The sequence below is a fragment of the Euprymna scolopes genome, chromosome 7 (genome assembly GCF_053919585.1).
Source record: "Euprymna scolopes isolate OS-2025 chromosome 7, ASM5391958v1, whole genome shotgun sequence".
In the NCBI taxonomy this organism is placed as follows: Eukaryota; Metazoa; Mollusca; class Cephalopoda; order Sepiida; family Sepiolidae; genus Euprymna; species Euprymna scolopes.
This window is the reverse complement of record NC_136488.1, coordinates 83,813,728-83,835,296: the sequence shown is the minus strand read 5'-3', so window position 1 is coordinate 83,835,296 and position 21,569 is coordinate 83,813,728. Positions and strand designations below refer to the sequence as shown.

At 32.5% G+C, this 21,569-nt stretch overlaps 1 protein-coding gene across 4 annotated transcripts in view; it reads left to right on the top strand.

Moving 5' to 3' along the window:
- The window catches only part of LOC145279814 (mitochondrial fission factor-like), an 86,532-nt gene that overhangs the window by 60,669 nt on the left and 4,294 nt on the right, over positions 1-21,569 (top strand). For all 4 annotated transcript variants that reach the window (XM_080131182.1, XM_080131184.1, XM_080131181.1 and 1 more), the window contains 2 exons: positions 1,810-2,020; positions 19,144-19,336. In XM_080131182.1, coding sequence (XP_079987308.1) covers positions 1,810-2,020; positions 19,144-19,336 — 404 coding nt within the window. The remainder of the gene's footprint in view (positions 1-1,809; positions 2,021-19,143; positions 19,337-21,569) is intronic.

Genomic DNA, 21,569 nt, shown 5'->3' with positions numbered 1-21,569 from the left:
ACTTTTTTGTTGTTTTGGTAACAAATACCACTTGTTCTTAATGGATTGTTTTCTTCAAATATATATATATTTGAAGATAAAGAATATCATTAAAAGGTGCCTTTCTCTTTTTTTTTTTTTTTTTTTTTTTTTTTATGCCCATCATTTCTACCGCATTTCACTTTTCCTTAAAAATATCTTCCTCTTCAATTAGTTTAAAAAACAGAGAATTCATAGAATTTTATTAAAGTTTTTTGTTTCTAAGTTTTTGAGATGAGGATTGATAATTTATATTATTTGAATATTGTTCTCATCTTGAGTGTTATTCACACATTTTGGTTGATGTAACCGCCGACCTTCAAGTGTATCTTGTCATGTATTGCGAGAGTTCAAAACCTGTATATATGATATATGAGGGTTTTGAAACGGCACCAAACGGTTATATTTTGATATTATCATTTATTCTTTGCTGTTTTTTTTTCCCCCAGAGTTGGCACGCTTTGTATAGGATTACATTTTTCTAGGTCTCCCCCATTCTGACTTCCATGGGCATCCCATTATAAAACTCCATCTGTCTTATGCATTGCATATCAAAACTGATCTCCCATATAATTACATCTAAAAATCTATATTACATCATCACTACACGAAGCCTAAAGATCTTTGCTGGGTATTTTGTCTTGTATATTTGCTTATATTATGGTTAACTTAAATTCCATCTACCAAATTATCAAGTTAATGTTCCTGACAACGATTAAATGTAAATATTTGTGGACGGAATCGGCGCTGTTTGTTTATCGCATGCTGGTTGCGCTCAACTGACTGATTTTGGTGCAAAATGCCATTTTTATAGATTTCAAACCAGTTCCACGAAAGCTGTCAGAAAAAGTATTTTTTTAAATTTGCTTTCTTTGTAATCCAATTGGATGAAAAAGACATCTTTGTGACATAAGGTGCTTTGGAATACATCCGCATGAAAAGGCAGTTTTAGTTTATATGCTCACAGAATTTGCCTGGATGTAGAAAGGCGATGTGTGCATAGCTGAAATGATCTTTACACATCTGTGTGCGCAACTGCGTTTTACAGTTGGAGAGCACACACGCTGCGCGCCATTATTCTGTTTGAGTAAATCCTGCCATCATTTGCCAAGTCGACGGCGGGGCTATGATATATTCAACTTAACATAACTTTTCACATCTTTAAAATATTTCTATCTAACGATATACTTTTACCATCATAATGATGGACTATTATAATTTCACCATAATGATCAACCATTTTAATAGTTTCCGGTGTTTTTCAATAGACTAACAATATAGCAGTCAAATTTGGGAATCTGCACAGGATTTCAAACAACCTTTTATTTAATCCCCAGGAGTAGCATGCTCTCATTTCGTCAGCCATAGTTGGGTAATATTTTGTCAAGATACATCTGGAGAAGATCATATGTATCATTGATTGAAACACTGTGAAAATAACACTCGAGATGAGAACTATAGTTTGAATAATACAAATTAAATTTTATTTTTCATTAAAAATAAAAAATAAAAAAAACTTAACTTCATATTATGACCATATTTATAAATGTTTATTTAGTTTTTTACTAAAACTAAAAAATATTTATAAATATCATTTTTATTGAAAAACTGAATTTCATCTCTTAACTTTTTCATGAAATCTCCCTTTTTTTCTTTTTTTTTTTTTTTTTTTTTGATTTATTCAAATATGTATCAGTATAATCATTAGCTTGAATTTTCATTCATGAAAAGTATTTAAGTATTATTAAATATAAATTAAAATTTTAATTCAATTTAATTTTTTAATTTCAGAAGCCAGGCTATGTACAAAGCCTTCCTTCAGATTTCAGCGATGTGCAACCTCGTTCTTATGACCCCACCTATATTTCTAACATCAGTAACCAAATGCAAATACCTGACCGTCTTCAGATAGATGGTTCATCTGATGCTCGTCCAAAGTCCCCAGCACGTCATCAGGAGATGCTCACTAATATGACAATTCCTGAAAGGCTCGTCTTTGTAGGTGAGCAACACTCTTATTTTGAAGTACTTAGATCTTGAGTAAATGGTGACATAAAGGATGTCTATGGTTTTGGTAAAACCGCAGTTTAGTTGCCTGAACATAATTTGATAAAAAACTGTCTACAGATAAATATTTTTTTTTTTTCCAGTTCAAATCTATTTAGTATTATGCTTGTAATATTCAGAACACACTTGAAATAATCACTAGAAAGAAAAAACAATGGGGTCTTCATGCAAACTGAAGTTACCAAATATTTCAGCATATGAACATATTTCGAACATGTTAAGATTACAAGTGTAAATACTAAATAGATTTGAACTGAAAAAAAAAAATTTATTTATCGCCTATACACAAATTTTTCATTGCATTATGCTCAGGGCACCAAACTGCAGTTTTAACATATTTTTTATTTTATTTATTTTTTTTGCCTTGTTAAAAAAAAAAAAAAAAAATTTTCCATCACGAAGTAGATATGGTAACTATTTAGGATATCAGATATCATCAACTTCACAATTTGTGATTCATGGAATTCAGAAATCTTCCACATCTTTTTTTGCAGTGTCAATGTGGCAGATAACTGACCATGCTGATCTGTATGAAATTATTTTTACAGCAGGGATACTGAAAAAGTCCCTCATTTCTTTTCACACTTGTACCTCCTTGTTGTGCAGCAAATTGAACAAACAATGTGACACTAATTACCTTTTTTGCTGCTGCTTCCCAGATCTGTCTAACTCTGTTGTTTTTAAGTGGATTTGGACTGCCGTCATTTTTACTTCAATTTACCGCAAACAGTGGGCAGTAAGTTTGTCTGAGCATATTCCATTCAAGTACTTGTAAAACAAATACAGGGAGTGTAGTGATGGGACGGGGTAGTTTAATAAAGTGTAGGACCTACTAAGATTCTTTTTTAGACTCTGATAGTTGATTCACCAGCCCAGATGTGGCAACATTAATCCATGCATATGTGAATCAGTTTTGTAGAGATATGATACTGGCAAGTGTGCACAGTTTTCTAGCCTGGTAGAAGAAGCCCATCTTGCGGGTCAGTTCTTAAAAACTGGTACCACATAGGCAATTTTTTCAACTATCAAGAAAGCAAGATTTGGCAAGGCATTTATTGGAGAGAATGTGGGGCAGCTCAGCAGAGCATTTTTTTATTGCATCAATTTGTTAAAATATCTTTAACTAGTGTACACCCTCCTTCAACAATAACCAAAAAAAAAAAATTATACTTCATCAGTGTTTGCACTAATCTATATATCTATAAAAGTGAGAATATATATGTGCAAGGACACTTCTCAACCTATATATTCAACCAATTTTTTATCTACAGGCTTGAAATTTGGTATATAGGGTATTCAGACACGTGGGAAACTTTCTAATCAGTTTTCATCCAGAAAAGGGGCATCTCAGGAGTCAAAATTGGTACTTGGGGGTCTTCGGGTTTTATCTGTTTGTCAACTGTTTCACAATTGCACATGCACGAATTGTTCATATGATGCTAAGAATAAGTAGGTTTGAAAACACTTTTTTAAAGACGTGGCAAGCTGGCCTAATGGTTATCATACTTGACTCACTATCTTTAGGTGTTGGTTCTAATCTCAGCTTGAGTATTTTTTACTTACAAGAAGAGAACAGTTTAGAAAAAACATAATACTCCCCGAAACGTTGTGAAACAACATCTAAGAAAGATGAGGATAATAGTCCGCAATAGATAAAAAATTAATAAATAATACTCATCTCGATAATGAATTCCAGTTAAATAATATATTTACCATTCGGTACGGACCCGACTATGGAAGATCAGATAATAAACATGGATTTATGAGACCAAAAAATCCAACCTTGATCGCCCTTCGGGGCCCGTGACGCAGTTGATAGACGTTGAATCTCTACAGTTCCAGGTAAGAATTGTCTGAAGATAGCGGTTTTAATCCTACCCAAAGCCGGCCAGAGGCTTACTTGGCCAAAAGATGGTGAGACAACAATGACTACGGATGGCAGTAATTGCTGAGAATGCAGTTAGGAGATTTGGAGTTCTATTCCGTCACGGTTACCACCTGACGAAGGTCAGAGGAATAGTTGGCCGAAATGTTGTGAAACAATATCTAAGAAAGATGATAATAGTCCGCAATAAATAAATAAATTTTGCAGATTAGTATAGTTAGGGAAACGGGAAAGGGAAAGAATTCCAAAGTTCAGCAGTCTGAGAGAAGAAATGATTAGAGTAGAAGGCTTTCCAAGATCTAAAAACCTCAAGTGAAGGAGTGAGATTTTGTTGCTTGTCAAGTTAGTCGACTATATCTAGGTCAAGGAGGCTTAAGTGCTAGGAATTCACCAGAGCATATTTTTTATTTATTTATTTTTTTTTTTATTCAATTTTCACCCCAAACAAGGCATAGTGCCACTTTGAAGGAGGGGGCTACTATCAGGGACTTAATTAGCAGGGTCATTATGAAGGGAGATGAGTAGAAAGATGTTTGTTAACATTACACTTGAACTTCTGCATGTCCTTACAGTTGGGAAAGCAGAATCCCGGAAGGGAGTTCCAAAGACCTGCAGTTCTGAGGAAGAAACTATTGGAGTAAAAGACTTTCTTGCACCTAGGGATCTCTACTGTAAAGGGATGAGACTTAGTAGCTTGTCGGGGGTAGTTACGTCGAGGAGTTACAAGTGTTTGCAGTTCGTCAGAGCATTCACCATTAAAGTATATTCTATTAAATAATTGTAAAACAGGCACAGAGATGCAATGTTGTGGCGATGGGGCAGAGGTTAGTTTGGCCAATAGTGTTGGACCTATTAGATTTGAGACTTTTTATTTTCAACCCTGTTGAAAAAGCGAGAGGCTAGTGGTAGATGCCCCAGCCTAGATGTGGCATTGAGTCAAAATTACTATGCTTTATAGTCTGATCATCATGTGATCAAACAACCTTACTCGGACTGTTCTTTGTCAGGGGAAATAAATACCAATGTTTATGACGGCTACAGTTTTTTCCTATTTGTGCACCTTCATTGAAAACTAAAAGAAATTTTGCTTTTACGAAATAAAAAGAAAGTGAGAAAAACATCTGGGGGAAAAAATTAAGACTCCTAATGAGAAATAAATGCTGTTCATTACAGAGTAGGTTAATTATTTTTGCAAAAATGGTTCTTTCATTGTTTATCTCTTTCCGCCTCTGTTTGATGGCTCGATTGCTTGACAAGAATGTGCCATCTGAATCATAAGATCAAATTAAAAAAAAAAAAAGAAAATTGACTGATTTTTTTTTTATAAATCATGATGACTTTTGTTTATAATTCTACTGACATATGTGAATCAGTTTTGTAAAAACACAGCAAGCATCTTTCACTTTATAAAAATAAAGAAATATATTTATTTTATATACTGTATTTTTTATGGTTTCATTACAAACTGACCATAATGCCTGGAGTTTCTTGAGAATTTTTTTCATGTGTATTTTTCTTAAATTTTTATTTTAATTTGTTTATTTTTTAAATTGTGTTTTTGATCATTGTTTGTTTTTATTTTGTTTTTATTTTGTTTTTGTTTTTATTTTGCTTTTGTTTTTGTTATTTTGTTTTTATTTTGTTTTTGTTTGTTTAAAATTAAAAAAAAAAAAAAAAAAAAAAAAAAACTATAAAAACAAAGACCCACACTTGATTGGCGTTGCTTGGATGAATAATATCTAAAATTTAGAAAGAAAAATTATTCATTCTCTGCTGGATCAACTGGACCAGGGTTCGTCGACTGGGATGGAGGGGATCAATGTTATGTACTAATTTGGAAAGAAAATGCTAATTCCATGATGAATCTCATGTTAAGAATAGTTATCTAGTTAGAGAGGAGTAAAAGGGGTTTCGGGAAAAAAAAGGGGAAAATATGGCAGTGGGGAAAGAGAGAGGTAGAGATAAACATTTTAATAGAAATGTTACACTTTTGTTTTGGGCAATGCCGGAAGCCCTGATAGTAGTAAATAAATAGATTCAAAAAATAATTCAATCTAATTATCAAAGTTACGTTGATGTGAGAAATACGCACAAACAGTTGTCGCAGTTTTAATATGACAAAAAAGGGTAGCAAGAAGTTGAGATGGAGGAGGCTGAGGTTTCTAGATATGCTACAGAGAGATGACTAAAAGAATTCAGGATAACTCAAGACAGCTATAAATACTGTTGGACGGTAGTGCATTCAAAATAACAGTGAGTGTTAGCAACAAATGAACAGGGCAAAAGGGATGCTTGGAAATGATATTGCAAGAGATTGTTGAATACCGAGTTTTCATGGAATTTTAAAAATTTAAAAGTTGCAGAAGCAGTATTTGGTTCAAGCTATAAGAATTAAGATATAGTACAAGAATCTGAGCATGATTAAGTATAAGACTGCAGGATCATCAGTGGAGGTGTGTTTAAGGGTGTTGGTTAAGCAAGCAGAAAAAGGGAAAATTGCGAGCGCAAAAAAGGTGGTAGTAAGCAGGCAGGCTTGAATCCGAACTGCGAAGAAAGAAAAAAAAAATGGGTGGGGGGAAGGAGTGATGTGTTAGCTTCTGAACCCATCGCCAAACCGGAAGTGACGAATGTTTAAATTAAGGCTGCACAATCGAAAAGAGGCAATGATTTTCGAAAATATCAGTAAAAAAAGTGACCTCTTCCTGTAGAAAAGTGCCTAGTTGAGGGTGAAGGAATTAATGTTTTTGACCAATTTTTTCTGATATTTGTCATCCGAAAAGTTGAACTTCAAAATGATGCTGATCTTGTGAAATCAGTTGCCTCTATTGAAAGTTTTTGCAAGACATACATACATACATACATACATTTAAACAGACAGGTGAGACTTATATTACAGACTAGCAGGTGTTTGTTGGCGTAAAAGAAAAAAAGTTTTGGGAGGGAGGTAGGCTCGAACCCAAATCGTTGAGGCGAAAGCGAAAAAAAAAAGCGTGATAACTTACCTTGACACTACGAAGGAAGTTGAGAGTGGATGAAAATAATGATTAAAAAGTTATGTGACAGATATGTAAATTTATTGAGGTCAAACATCACGCTATAGGGGAAATGAACTCCCGCGTTCAACTTTTGCTGCGAGGCAGTTTTTTTTTTTTTTTTTTTGCTTTGTTGAAGGAAACACAGCCCCCGCCCCCCCCCCCCAAAAAAGGGTAGTGTCCAAATGAATAGCAATTGTTTGATATGACGGTTTTCACCGTATTGATCAAAACTGATTTGCTTTCTGGACGTCTCCGATGTGAAAGCTGAGGAAGATAGATTGTTTCAATTTAGTTTCACTTTATTTATACTAAAAAGCCAAACAAACATGTGACACAATGGAATAGCGCAAATTTTATAAAAGTCAATCAAAATAAATCTAGACACAACTTCCCTTTGCAAATTGTGCATATTATGATCTAGGGGGTATATAAACAGTTGTAAGTACCCCGGCGAAAAAAGCCTTTGTGGGACATACAATAATGCGCACGTCGCTTTTGCCTTATATATATATATATATATATATATATATATATTAGACTAGCAGGGGTACCCGGCGTTGCCCAGGTGTTTGGAGGTGTGTGTATGTTGGGGGTGGGTAGATCAAAACAAAATGGGCAAAATAAAATTTAAAAAAAAAACGATGTTAAAACTTTAAAAAATCAGAAAAACAATGTGAGGGTGGCCGGCGTTGCCTGTGTGGTAAAATAAAAAAAAAAAAAAAATTTGGTAGGTAGATAGGATCGAAGTTTGAGGCGAAGGTGGAAAAAAAAATCTGACATGTTACTTGCTCGCCCACGACGGCAGTCACAGAAAAGTGTTTTATTTTAACAATTGAAACTTATGTAACAGGTGCATGAATTTAATAACGTCAAATGAAATCACGCAGTTAACTTTTGCTGCAAAGCAGTTTTTTAGTTTGTTTTTTTATCCCCAACTTTGGCTGTTTGATTTCCCTAAGATGTTGGAGGGGGCAGCTCCCTATAAAAAGGGGAGTGTCCCAATGAATAGCAATTGTTTGATATAAGGGGTTTCCCCCCACATTTATCAAAAGCTCATTGTTTTCTGGATGTTCCGGCACGAGAACCGGGAAAGGTGTCTTCGCTTCAGATTAGTTTCGCTTTTAGACAAAAAAGCTGAACACACACGAGGGGAGCCAAAATAGCAAGAATTTTTGAAAAGTCGATGTAAATAAATCTAGACGTGACGTGCGTTCAAAAATCCTAGAAATTATGATCTAGACATTATATAAAATGTTCTAAAAAGTAGTAAGCCCACGGAGAAACCCCACCCCCACTCGCCACCCGAAAAAAAAAGCCTTTGCCAGACATACAAAAAATGTGTACACACATTTTGTTTGCCTTTTTTATATATATATATATATATATATATATATATATATATATATACACATATACTAGCAGGGGGTATATGACGTTGCCCAGGTGTTTGTAGGTGTGTGTTTGGGTAGGGGTAAATCATAACAAAAAGAAACTTGACGATAGCGATTTTAAAAATGGGGAAAAAAAAAAAAAGAGGGGGGTTGGTGACAGTAGCAATATATAAGAGCTATTAAAAAGTGAGTCAAGTCAAAAAAAAAGTAAGTGAAAGAGGTTTGATTGACAAGTGGTCGCTTAATGAGGTCATCGCGGGAGCGTTACTATGACGTAAGCAATGGCTATTTAGCAGTGAATATTTTTAGTGTGGGACAGTTTTTAATGATTGTTTTTATTTATTAGGGGAGGAGTAATAAAGCAGTTGTCTGATATGACAGCGTTTAGCTGGATATTCAAATAGTTTCACTTTTTTTTCTTTTTTTTTTTTTTTTTTTTTTTTTTTTTTATTATACCGAAAAATGAAAGCAACACGTGCCGATCCAAAAATTTTAAATATTTAACGTTTCAAAGTCAGGCAAATTAAATAGACAGGTGACCTCCGTTTTTTAAGTTGTAGATATTATGATTTAGAGGTCATATAAAAAGTTTTAAGGAGCAAGCCGAGCGAGCAGTCCCCCGGAAAAAAGCCTTTTGCGGACATTCACAAAAAGTGCACATACATACATACATACATACATACATACACACACACATTTTCGCTTTTATATTTATAGAAGACATACCATTGATGCTAGACATCCAGGGGTTAGATTAAATAATGGAAAATAATTGAAAACAGTGGTTTCTGAAGGCAGCTCTCCCATGAAATCCAGCTTTGTGAAGCTTCTGGCAAACAGTTTTTGTTGAAATAAGATTCTCCACATAATTGTCAAACTTTGCTGTAATTTTGCATAATCTGGTTTAGTGCACTTTAAAATCCTTACAAGGACTCAATGATGTCTTTTGGTCAGCTTCAGCTTTCTTCCGGAATTTTGTTTGGAGGAGGATGTTTTGTCTTTTTCGTGAGCTGTTATCTTTAACACAGTTCTTTTCAGTATGGCTGCCATCTCAGCTACTTCCATTACAATAGCATTTGCTGTACAAGCACAATCTGCCTTCTGTGGATTCTTGATAGATCTGCAGTTTTACTTTTTCTTACTAATATGCACTATCTGAAATAAAATAAATTCAACCAATTAATTCAGGACAATAACCATGAATAAATAAATTGAAAAAAAAAAAAAAAAATCAAACTTTTTTCTTTTTTTTCTTATAGGCGTTTTTAAATTAATACAAGCTTCACAGGGTGTTTCCATTATTTTGTCCAACTCCTGTACATGTATATTTATCATGAGACAAATGCAAGCAATGTTTCTTGGTAAGAAGAATCTGTATTTTGCTATGTCAAAAAAGCTTTTGACAAAAGTATTATCTGGTAGGGTTTTTAAATTAAGGACAAGCAAGTGATTGATGAAAGGTACAGAAATGATTATAGTTGTGTTAGAATTAACAGCACATTTAGTGGCTGTTTTTAATGATAAAGTGGGAGTATATTCTGCATTATGTCTATTGCTTTTCATTTGTCTCTTACAAGTAGGGTACACTGCTTAATCAGTAGGTAACTAGTAATCAGCCTTATTGGCCACTTTGCTGATTAATCTGTAATCAGTTGATTGATTGGACAATTAATTACTTTTCTCTTTTCTATTCAATTTAAACCATTTCATCAATGCCAAGTAACTCATCCAATAGCTTTGACGCATTAATACAGTAACTGCCAATTTTATTTGACATTTGTTAAGTGTCTGGCTTCTATTATAGTTTTTTACCTTTTTACTTTATTAAATGAAATTATAAAATACAAAGTACAATTATATAATTAAAAAACTAGAAATTACAAACTAACTAAAAAGTTCAAATTTCAATTAAGTAAATAACTACAAGCTGAAGTTCTGCTTCCACTGAAGCATGCTGTAGTGGTTACTTCTACTTTGCACTACTTTCTCTTCTATACTTGCTGCTCTCATAATCTCATCAATATTTAAAGTTACTCTTAAATTGTAATATAAAAATATTAGTGCTCTATTGTCAGGATACAGTCTGTTCCTTATAGATTCATATGTACCCTTTCCTCTCCAAACGATGTCCAGCAAGTGATGTTATCAGATTTGTCCGCTTTGGATCTTGTGTGGTCGCTAGGATTGGGCCGTTTCTTAGTCCTGGTTGATAAGATCCAGTTGGACAGGCTACCACTCTCCCAACTTGGCTTTTAGTAGTGTGCAATCTGTTGAGCCCTGATCCCTCAAGTCAACGTCATTTCAAACCAAAAGAAGAAAAGAAAAACCAGATGATAACTCGGCTTATTGTATAAAAATAACAGGAAAATTATTCACTGAAAGTTACAGAACTCTGATCATTCATAAGTTTTTGACTCTGATACAAATGCTAGGGAACTGACGTGTTCTATTGTTGGTCAATCTTAAATCTAGAGACTTGACTCTTCAATGTGGATTTCAGTGGCTTGGAACAGAGTAAGACTTAAATAAAGGCCTTTTCTTTTCTCTGAATGGTGTTACTTCACCTGACTGCCGGGGAACTATTTCCTCAAAGTTTTTTGGGTTTTTTTTCTTTTTTCTTTTTTTTTTGTTACATGGGGGGATCACCACTTATCAAAGCCCGGAAGACACTCGGGGATAAGGGTTATTTTGTGTACAATAGTCAATGGGATAATATCATAGTAATAGTTGGTATTGGAGATTTGATAAAATGTCTTAAGGGGGCAATTAATCAGGAATTTGTTTATGTTGGACTTGAAGACGTCCAAGTTGTAGCCAGGTGGGAAACAGGCAAACGGAAGATAATTCCACAGGCGTGCACTTTTCAGAAGAAAGCTATGTTCATGGAATGTACGTTTTGATTTAGGCACAGATAAAGAGTGGGGGAAATTACTGACAGTGGTTTTAGCTAGGCGGGTGTTTATCATGAAGGATTGGCGAGGGGGGACCAGAAATTGGAGCTTGGACAAGCACTTGCCTTTCATTATATTGAGAATCAGGTGGGCTTAACCCCACCTCCTGATCCACAGAATTTTATCTCGCAATTCTCAGTGAACCAATCTTACGCAGTTTTTGAAATTCTCAAGCTCTAAAAAACTTTCCTTTTCTTCCTTAAATCTGTATCTCTGACTGCCACTCTCAACAGGAAGGTCTATTGCCTTCACTTTCCATTAGGTCTCTACCTTTCACCATCCCTCCTCTTCTTACTTCATTTGCATAACCAAGGGTTTTTCCCAAATGCAATTTCATATAAGTAAAAAAAATAAATTGGTTATCTTTTCGGAATAACCAAATTCTCAAACAACAATTTATGAACACTTGAATTCGTATTCCTCTCGTTTTTCCTTATCCAAAGAAACTCATAATATCTGGTCTATATCTCCGGTGACTCATAAATAACTTGGTTAACTGTTTTTCTTAACAAGTATTGATATTGTGATGAAACTTGTCAAAAGGTGACTTTTTTTTTTTTAATCTTTGTAATCCAAGACGTAAACTTTTTCAGCTAGTGTTTTTAGTGACTTTATGTCAACTCCAATTACCATGGAAGAAGACAGATTAATTCAATATATCCGCAAGTGTGTGTGTGTGCATGCATGTGTTAAATCAATACCATAACAACCTTTCTGAACAATGCTCTTTCTTTCCATCATCACCACCATTATTGTTACATCTGACAACACTGTCACACATGCACATTACCACATGTACTAAAAAGCCTCTTGATGAAGGTGGTGTGCGTAAATATTTTTAAGCCAGTTTACTCGGCAAATTAAAATTACACTAAAATGGCTCATCACTTATTCAAATGCATATAAGCAGGATAGGAAATTTGCACAATTTACAGATTAATCCATCTTTAAAAAGTTGTATCCTCAGATCTTTTTAAGATATAAAGATGAAATTTTGAACGTATTATCAGAACATAAAAGTTCAGATGGCTGCATTTTCTACTATCTCACTTGGTAACTTATGGACTAATTAGCATACAAATTAACATAATTTTCATTTTAATGGGTTTAAGTGGAAACATCATAAAAACAGATAAAAAAAAAAAAATGGGAGATAAGGCTTATGAAGTATCATTCTGATGGGTATTATCATTTGACTGTCAAAAATCCAAGATGGCGGCCAGGAAATCCAAGATTCAAAGAAATTAACAAAATATGACTTGTAGTATATCAAATGAAAGGAAATTTTGTACAGATTAAAATTAGGTTTTCAAGTACATTAAACTAATTAGCACGATTAAGTTTCATTTTTATGGCTTTAAGTTGCCGTGACAATTTTTGGGTTGGTTTCTACCACTATTTTGTATATTTTTTTTTTTTTTTTTTTTTTTTTTTAAATCCTTGTTGAGACTTTAAAAATTTCAACAGACATCGTGGTCATTTTTTCTTGTTCTCATGTAACGCGTGACACTACTTGTTTTACAAACAGAATAAACATTTACAATAAAAATTTATTGAGGTAGGTAGAAGAGTAACTTATCTTGCATTTGGTAACATTTATTTGTTAGATATTTGTTCTTTGGCAACTTTTTCATACCTCTGTGGATTGTAAAACAAACTCGATAAATGCTCTTATAGGCAACATAAGTTATTCTTTTACTTGTGTGTTTTAACTCCTTTTAAAGTGTTTTACTTATGTACAAAAGTGGTGGTGAGTGAAGCCATTTGAATTAAAATTAAACAAAAAATTCTTTAACGAAAGAAAATAAAATTACAGTGCCATTTTTGTAATACTATTTTCAAGTTAAATTCAAGTTTTCCGATATCCTTTTTTGTTTTCTGTTAGGTGAAAGTACAGAATAGTTACAAAACACTTATCTCCATGGTAAGAATGGGTTTCTAAATAAAGCGTTTCAGAAGTTTGGGACACTGTTTTAGAGTCACAGACTCCTCCCTCCTTCACTTAAAAATTTACCAAAATTCCGGAAATCAACAAATTTTAATTAAATTTTCAGTATTTATTAATTAACAGAATGATATAAATATGTATAAAAATAACATTTTTGGACGTCTTAACTTTTTTAAATTTTTTTTACATAGACGTCACCACTGATCAAGGCCGATAGGCCACTCAAGGATAAGGGTTAAAGAGTGTAGAGTAGTCAAAAGGACAATATAGTAATCGATAGTAATGGAAGTTCGGTAAATTTGTTAACCTAAGTGGAACGGCTCATCAGAAACTTGTTCACGTTGGACTTGAAGACAACCATATTATAGACAGCTGGAAAGCAGGAAAACGGAAGACAATTCCACAGGCGTGCAGTTCTAAGGAAGAAACTTTGATCATGAAATCTATGTTTAGGTTTAGGTACAGATAAAGAGTGGGGAAAATTATTGATAATGTTTTCAGCTAGTCTAGTGTTTCTTGTGAAAGTTTGGCGAGGGGGGACCATAGATTGAAGCTCAGTCGAACACTTTCCATGAAAATAACGATAAAGCAGAGACAAACTCGCAACATCTCTTCTGTGAGACAGAGGTTGCAGCGAAGAGAAAAGGACATCTCCCACCAAGCCCCGAAGTCTATTTTGAACTCTATCAAGGCAGGACAAGTCTTTTCTAGCAGCTCCTGCCCATATGTGGCAACAGTACTCCATCCTTGGACGTATCTGGCTCTTATATAGATAGAGAATTGCATCAGCAGTGAGATATCTACTGGATCGATAGAAGGATCCGACCATTTTTCCAGCGGCCTTGGCAACAGATTTGATGTACGTATTCCATTTAAGATCAGGAGTAAAGGTCAAGCCCAGAAGCCTGTTAAAACTTGAGGCCTCCCCAAGACGAGAGCCATTCATTTCAATTGATGCCAGATGGGGATCAGAACGTTGATGATGTAAAGATAGAAGCTTGGTTTTAGATGCATTAAAAGTAACCAGCCACTCCTTTCCCCATTGTACAACGTGATCAAGATCAGAGGAGAGAGAATCGGAGAGAACTTGGTCGTTTACTGTCTTAGATGTGCTACCATAGATGGTAGTGTCATCAGCAAAAATGTCTACGAATGATGTAAGGATGTGATTTGGAAGATCATTAATGTAGATCAGGAAAAGAGTTGGGCCCAGGATCGACCCCTGAGGGACTCCAGCATTTATACTGTGAGCTTCTGATTTTTGCCCATCAACTACTACTCTTATGAACCTATCAGAGAGAAATGATTTAATAATTGAGAAGACATTTCCAGCAATACCATAGCTGGAGATCTTGTGAAGTAAACCTTTATGCCATACCCTATCAAAGGCCTTTGATATGTCAAGAGCAATTGCCCTAGAAAGGTTGCCTCTGTCGAGAGATTCGCTAATCCTATGAGATATAACTGTAAGCACATCTGCTGTAGATCTAGCAGAACGGAAACCATATTGTGTGTCACTATGAAACATTCTTATCCCATTTAAACGTGTTTTTCATTTAGTTTTATACAAATAAACTCTCTGTATTAATGCACTTATGTTACCGTGCAGAAATAATGTTATTATTTAAAAATCCTTTCTTACGAGGGGAAAGGGGAAGTGTTTTGTAATTATTCTGTATTTTCACCTAACAATTTAATAAAAAAACAATTGTAAAATTTGAATTTAACTTGAAAATACTATTTTTTAAAAATAGCACAGTAATATAAGTGCATAAGTATCAAACTTTATTCTGTTCAAATTTTTTTTTTTTTTTTTTCAATAATCAAAACCTGATATTTTCTAAATAATTAAAAAATAAAAAAGGGGTAAAACTTGTGGAAAATGCTCTGTTTTACGGTTGTTGTAAAAATGGAACAGTAATTTAAATTTTGTTGCGTTCTAAACTTTTTTTTGTGTCCCAAAAAAACGAAATTAATCAAAAGAATGGCATTCAAGTCTTACTTTTTATATATATATATATATATATATATATATATATATATATATATATATATATAAATAAAAACAAAAGATTTCTTAATTTTTTTTTATATAAAAAAAAAATTTTTACGAAAAACAATAATTTGATTGTGAAAGGAAAAAAAGTCAATTTGGTAAACCTCTTTGGTATTTTTTTTTTTACATAAGTTCAACTCGCTGTTCACATTGGAAATGTCGATTTTTCGGGTATGTTTACAACAAACACCCCCAACCTGCCCATATTAAGAACGGCTTTCAGAATAGACACCCCCAACCTTGTCAGCATACTCGAAAACCTATGAAAGTTGACATGTAGAATGTGAACAAGGAGTTGGATGTAAAAATGTACCGAATTTAAAATGGAATGAAATTCAAATTTCCATTCTATTTTTTTACAACAACCGTAAAACAGAGCATTCTCTGCAAGTTTTACCAAAAAAAGTATACCTTGTTGCTGTAAGCTACTTTGTAAACAAACGTTTTATGAATTTACTTGACAGCATCGCACGTCACTTGTGAGGAACAGCACTGAAAAAACAATAAAATATCGGCGCTTGTTATCATTTCTACTAATGCGCATGTAAAAAGAATGGCATTCAAGTCTTACTTTTTATATATATATATATATATATATATATATATATAAATAAAAACAAAAGATTTCTTAATTTTTTTTTATATAAAAAAAAAATTTTTACGAAAAACAATTTGATTGTGAAAGGAAAAAAAGTCAATTTGGTAAACCTCTTTGGTATTTTTTTTTTTACATAAGTTCAACTCGCTGTTCACATTGGAAATGTCGATTTTTCGGGTATGTTTACAACAAACACCCCCAACCTGCCCATATTAAGAACGGCTTTCAGAATAGACACCCCCAACCTTGTCAGCATACTCGAAAACCTATGAAAGTTGACATGTAGAATGTGAACAAGGAGTTGGATGTAAAAATGTACCGAATTTAAAATGGAATGAAATTCAAATTTCCATTCTATTTTTTTACAACAACCGTAAAACAGAGCATTCTCTGCAAGTTTTACCAAAAAAAGTATACCTTGTTGCTGTAAGCTACTTTGTAAACAAACGTTTTATGAATTTACTTGACAGCATCGCACGTCACTTGTGAGGAACAGCACTGAAAAAACAATAAAATATCGGCGCATGTAAAAAGTTTTTAACTAATTCTTTTCAAATTTTATAACCAAAGAAATGAATATATTGGCTATATAGTTTTTGATTTATTTTTGTACAGGAAAGCCTCAACTTCAAGGCTTTCTAACTTTTGACTAGAAAGTCGCATGGGTTTTGTTTAAATTCCGTGATAAAGACAATTCTTTTCTCTTCATAGTTAAAAAATATTAAAGTTCATCGAACAGAACTTCTGTGTTGAGTATTTATATGAGCAGACCTAAAATGTGTGTGTCTGAAAAGTTATCTACTGTTCACAGACCTGCCATGGCAGCATGTTCTGTTGTTAATAGGCAGAATTAAATTGCAATTTCTTGGAATATACAAATCACAACAAAAATATTAAAATAACATTTTAAAGAAAATTTTATTCTGAATCCAGTCATAAGTTTTATATTGATTGATGTAGGAAAAATCTAATTAATTACTGAATTAAAAATTGACTGTCAGATTAAGTAGCAAAATATGCCTTGTGCAGCACTAAACGGTATGTTGTTTGGTATTATTATTTCTTGACCTTCAATATAATTAAATTGATATTAGTACCTTTTATGACAACAAAATTTGTTGATAAATCGGCATTGGAAAACCTGTCAATTGTCTGGCTAATAAGTGATCTGCCAATTATCAAAGGTCAATTACTGAGTAATTGGCCAATTTACTTATTGGTGCATCCCTATTTAGAAGTATTGTCTAGGTAGTTTTGTACGGGTTGTTCAGAAGAGATGTATGCTGATTTAGTATTTGCCTGTCAAAAAATGGAAAGTCTACTTAGAGACTTGGAGAAAAACTATCAAAAGTAAAGGTTTGAGAGTGAATGTTTGTCTAGCTTGTAAGCATTGGGTACACAAAATGTGCAATGGAATAACAGATGGTTTGAGAGATAAACAGTTTATGCGCAACAAGTGTAAGACAATGGAAGTGGATAAGAACTCTGATGTGGAGAAAGTATATCTGGATGATGAGGTTGTCTAGAAATGTTGTTACTTTGATAACATTGGAGCAGGTGCTATTGTGGTTGCAAGAGTTAGGAGCAGATGGAGTAAGTTTAGGAAACTTCTGTCATTACTAACTAGAAGAGCATTATCACTGTTGAATAATGAAAAAGTTTATCAGGCATGTGTATGCAGTGTGATGATGTATGGAAATAAGGCTTGGCCAGTGAGGATTGAGTATATGTTAGCTGGAGAGAAATGATACCAAAATAACGTGATGGATGTGTAATGTGAGCTTTAGATCGGCTTAGATGTGATGATCTGAAGAATATTAAATCTGGACAATGTGTAGAGAAAGATGTGTGCAGAACAAGACTTCCTTGAAAGAATAGATGATAGTGCTTGAGTTAGTAGATGTACAAAAGTTAATGGTGGCAGAGTCAGTTGGCAGCAGAAGACCAAGGAAAAGATGTGAGGAGGTGATACGGATTGATTTTAGAAAGTATGATAAATAAAAACCTGGCCAGAGATATGTTATTTTGGAAGTCGGTTTTTAGAAGCCATTCAACACAGGCCAACATGTAAAACTGATGTTAAACTGAATATGATGTTGTTGATAATGAAGTTGTACTAAATAGGAATAGATAACAATAAAAACAAAAATAACCTTTTGCAGAGTCAACCTGTATTTATTTGCTTTTTAGATGTGAAAATGTTTGTGTTCATTGTGATTTCATGGAATTTATTAGATTAATCCCGCATTCCTATAAAGTGTTCTTCCATACAGACTGAATTTTTTCAGAACTATGTAACATCTGTTAGAAAGTGATTGTGCTTCTTTCTTTTTATTTTATTTTTTTCTTTATAATCAAAATGATATAACAGGACTTTATTTCCCATTTTTTTCTTTAATTTATTACTAAAAAATCTTTTGTAAATACAATATTACTTTAATATTGAAATTACTTTCAAATGTTATTTTATAGGATAGAGTATGTGGGTTGCTTATAAGGACTACTTTCCAACAAAACCATTGATTGTATAAATAGATGAAACTGATCATATTCCTCCACTCTAGATTTTCACAGTATATTGAAAATTGAGACAGCAGTGTTGCCATTGTACATCAGAGAGTAGGTATATTTGAAAGATGCACCAATCTTTATGACAAACTAGATATCTCTGGGAAAAAAAAATGCAGATGTTCCTGAAATATGGTTAATTATCCTTTTGACTTAATCCAATAGTGGTTATGATCCTTAATGTTAATCATAAATTCTGTGATTAACCTATATGTTATCTATTTCAAGTGTGTGTGTGTGTATGTGTATTATGAAAAGGCAAAAAAAAAAATGGAGGGTAGGAAGAAAAGGAATGTCAAAAAAATGTGATCATCAACAATTGTAAAAATATTTTTCTTTGAAACAACAAAGAAAATAGGCAATATTTCAAGTGTTATAAATTCTATTAATTTTATTGGTTAAAACTTCCTTTTGTCTTCCACTTTCTGTTGAGCAGAAATCTTGTCTGTGTATACAGAGAAAAATCCCTTCTGATTAAATATGACCAGTTTTTTTTTTTTAAGATTTTAATATGTAAATACAGTAGGTCTAATTAGTTAATTATTAATTCCTTTGTAGATATTTTTTGTTTTGTTTTTGTAGATGTAATTTTATATCTCTGTAACTTGATTCTTTAAACCTTTCAGGTGAGGATAGACATGTCGGCTTGAAATCAAGTATGCGTCAGTTTGATTTTGATGACATACCTCAACCAGAAATGTCTTACGTTGGAATGCTTACTCCACCCCGCACACTTACATTAGAAGAACAGTTTCCTACTTTAGAAGAATCTACAGAACCTGAACGTAAACAACCATCAATGACCGTTCTTAAAAATGGGTTTGTATTCCAAAGATTTTTGTTTCTTAATAGAAATTAAAACCCTGTTTTCCTTAATTCTTTCATTGGATATCGAAAATTGTTTCAACAATAATTATTAGATCTGCAATTTAAAAAGAAAAAAACCTTGTTGCTACAAATATCTGAGTTTATAACATGCTAAGCTAATTAAATATAAGCTGCATGCATGAATTTAATATTTACCAAAGAAAATTGAATGTTTGAAAGAAAACTTTTTTATCATAAAACTAGCTAGAAGTTTATTTTTCCAAATCCAGATTATTACATCGCTGACATAAGCAAACATATATCATTTGTTTTAGCGATATTGATACTAAGTTTACTTTCACAAATTCAAATAAGTTTATTATTTCAAGTTAATTTTATATAAATTTTTTAGGGGAGAGGAGCATTTAGTTATAATTTAAAAGTAAATATCTTGCAAATCATCTTTAATTTAAAGAAAAGAAAAAATTTGTTATATATATCTATATCTCATCCTGTGTATTTTGTGCTGTCAATGATATCCCTTTCCCAAAATAAGAACCCAAATCTTATCAATATTTTAATTTCCTGATACATTTACAACTCTTAAATAATTTTTTTTTTTTTTTTTTTTTTAATTTTGTAAAGATTATTTCTGCTACTACCCCCCAACTTAGTCTCATTCTGACCTTTAAAATCTGGGGGAGGGTAGCATTAACATTTTATCTAGGGAGAAAAAAATGTCCATTTTATTTTAAACAGTAAAAAAGAAAAAAAAATTGAATATAACATATATCTAATAAATGGCTTATTATGGTCAATTTCTAAACTAATCATTATTAAATTTAATTTTCCATAGTGCTAAAATATATTTTACAAATTTTTTTTATTTTTCATCTTATTAATTTACTTATTTTGGTGTTAAAATGTCGAAATTATGTATCATTACTATTACTATATTTCATGTAAGTTCTCATCCCTAATTTAATTCAGAATCCATCTTCTGATAAATAAACTGATGTGTTTGTCACTGTCCTGAAAAGTCAAGCTATTGAATGGAGTTCAACCAAACATGGCACGCGGACAGTGTTTATGACTGGAAGTATTAAAAATAAAAAAAAGAAATGTGTGTGCAATAAATAAACATACAAACCATGGAAAAATAACTGAACATTTTTTTTCTTTCAATTCATGATGCGATTATTTTTTAATACTATCAATTATTTATTTGATTGGAAAAACTTGTGTATCAAATGTATATATCTATAAGTCTCATGTCTGCATTCGTGTTCAAAATTCAAGTGAAATTGCAGCTACTTTTGCAAGTGTTGACTAATTATACAATAAATAAACAAGATTTATGTACTAATGACTAAAGCTTCTTAATCTTAATTCCATTTAATTTAAAGAGTACATAAGATCATTATATATATATATATATATATATAATTAGTGTAGGCGGTGAAGTCTTCTTCTTTTTTTTTTTTTTTCTTCTTCATCCATTTTCTTAATGTACATAGTGTATTATTTTAATTATTTAAACTACTATGCTCATCTTGAGCATTATTTTCAGAATATTTAAGCCAATGCAATCTCCAACCTTCTTCGGATGTATCTTATCCATAAGTACCCATAGTGTAACTGATACAATACTAAGTAAAATTCAATTGTAAGTGACACTCTTTTGGAAGAATAAAATTGCAAATTACTTAATGGCTGACAAAACGAAAGCATGCTACTGTCATGGATTAAATTAAGTGTCACATGCAAAGTTTGACAAGATACACTTGAAGAAGAGGTTAAATCAGTAGAAGTATTGTTCAAATAACACTCGACAGCAGTTATCCAAATAATCCAAATAATATAAAAGTAAAGATTGATTTTAAATACAACAAAATATGCTTTTGATTATGATGCTGTTAGATTATTTCCATTTTTCTTTTGTTAATTCATATAAACCTTTTTGTTTTAATTTTATTTCAGTTTCTAAATGTACGCAGTATTAAGTAGACTCCTATGAAATAGACATTACTCAATTCATATAATTTTTAGTAAATTTATATATTTTTCTTCAGAAGCTAAGTTCTGCCATTTATAGTACAACTGATCTGTCTTTTTATGATCAATGGTCAACAATATCTTCAAACTTTGTGATAGCCGTTAGTAAAACAGGATATGGTTAAGCTTACATTTTAATGACTACATTGAGCTCTACTTTAATTAGGGTGAAACTAGATATTTGTTGTTT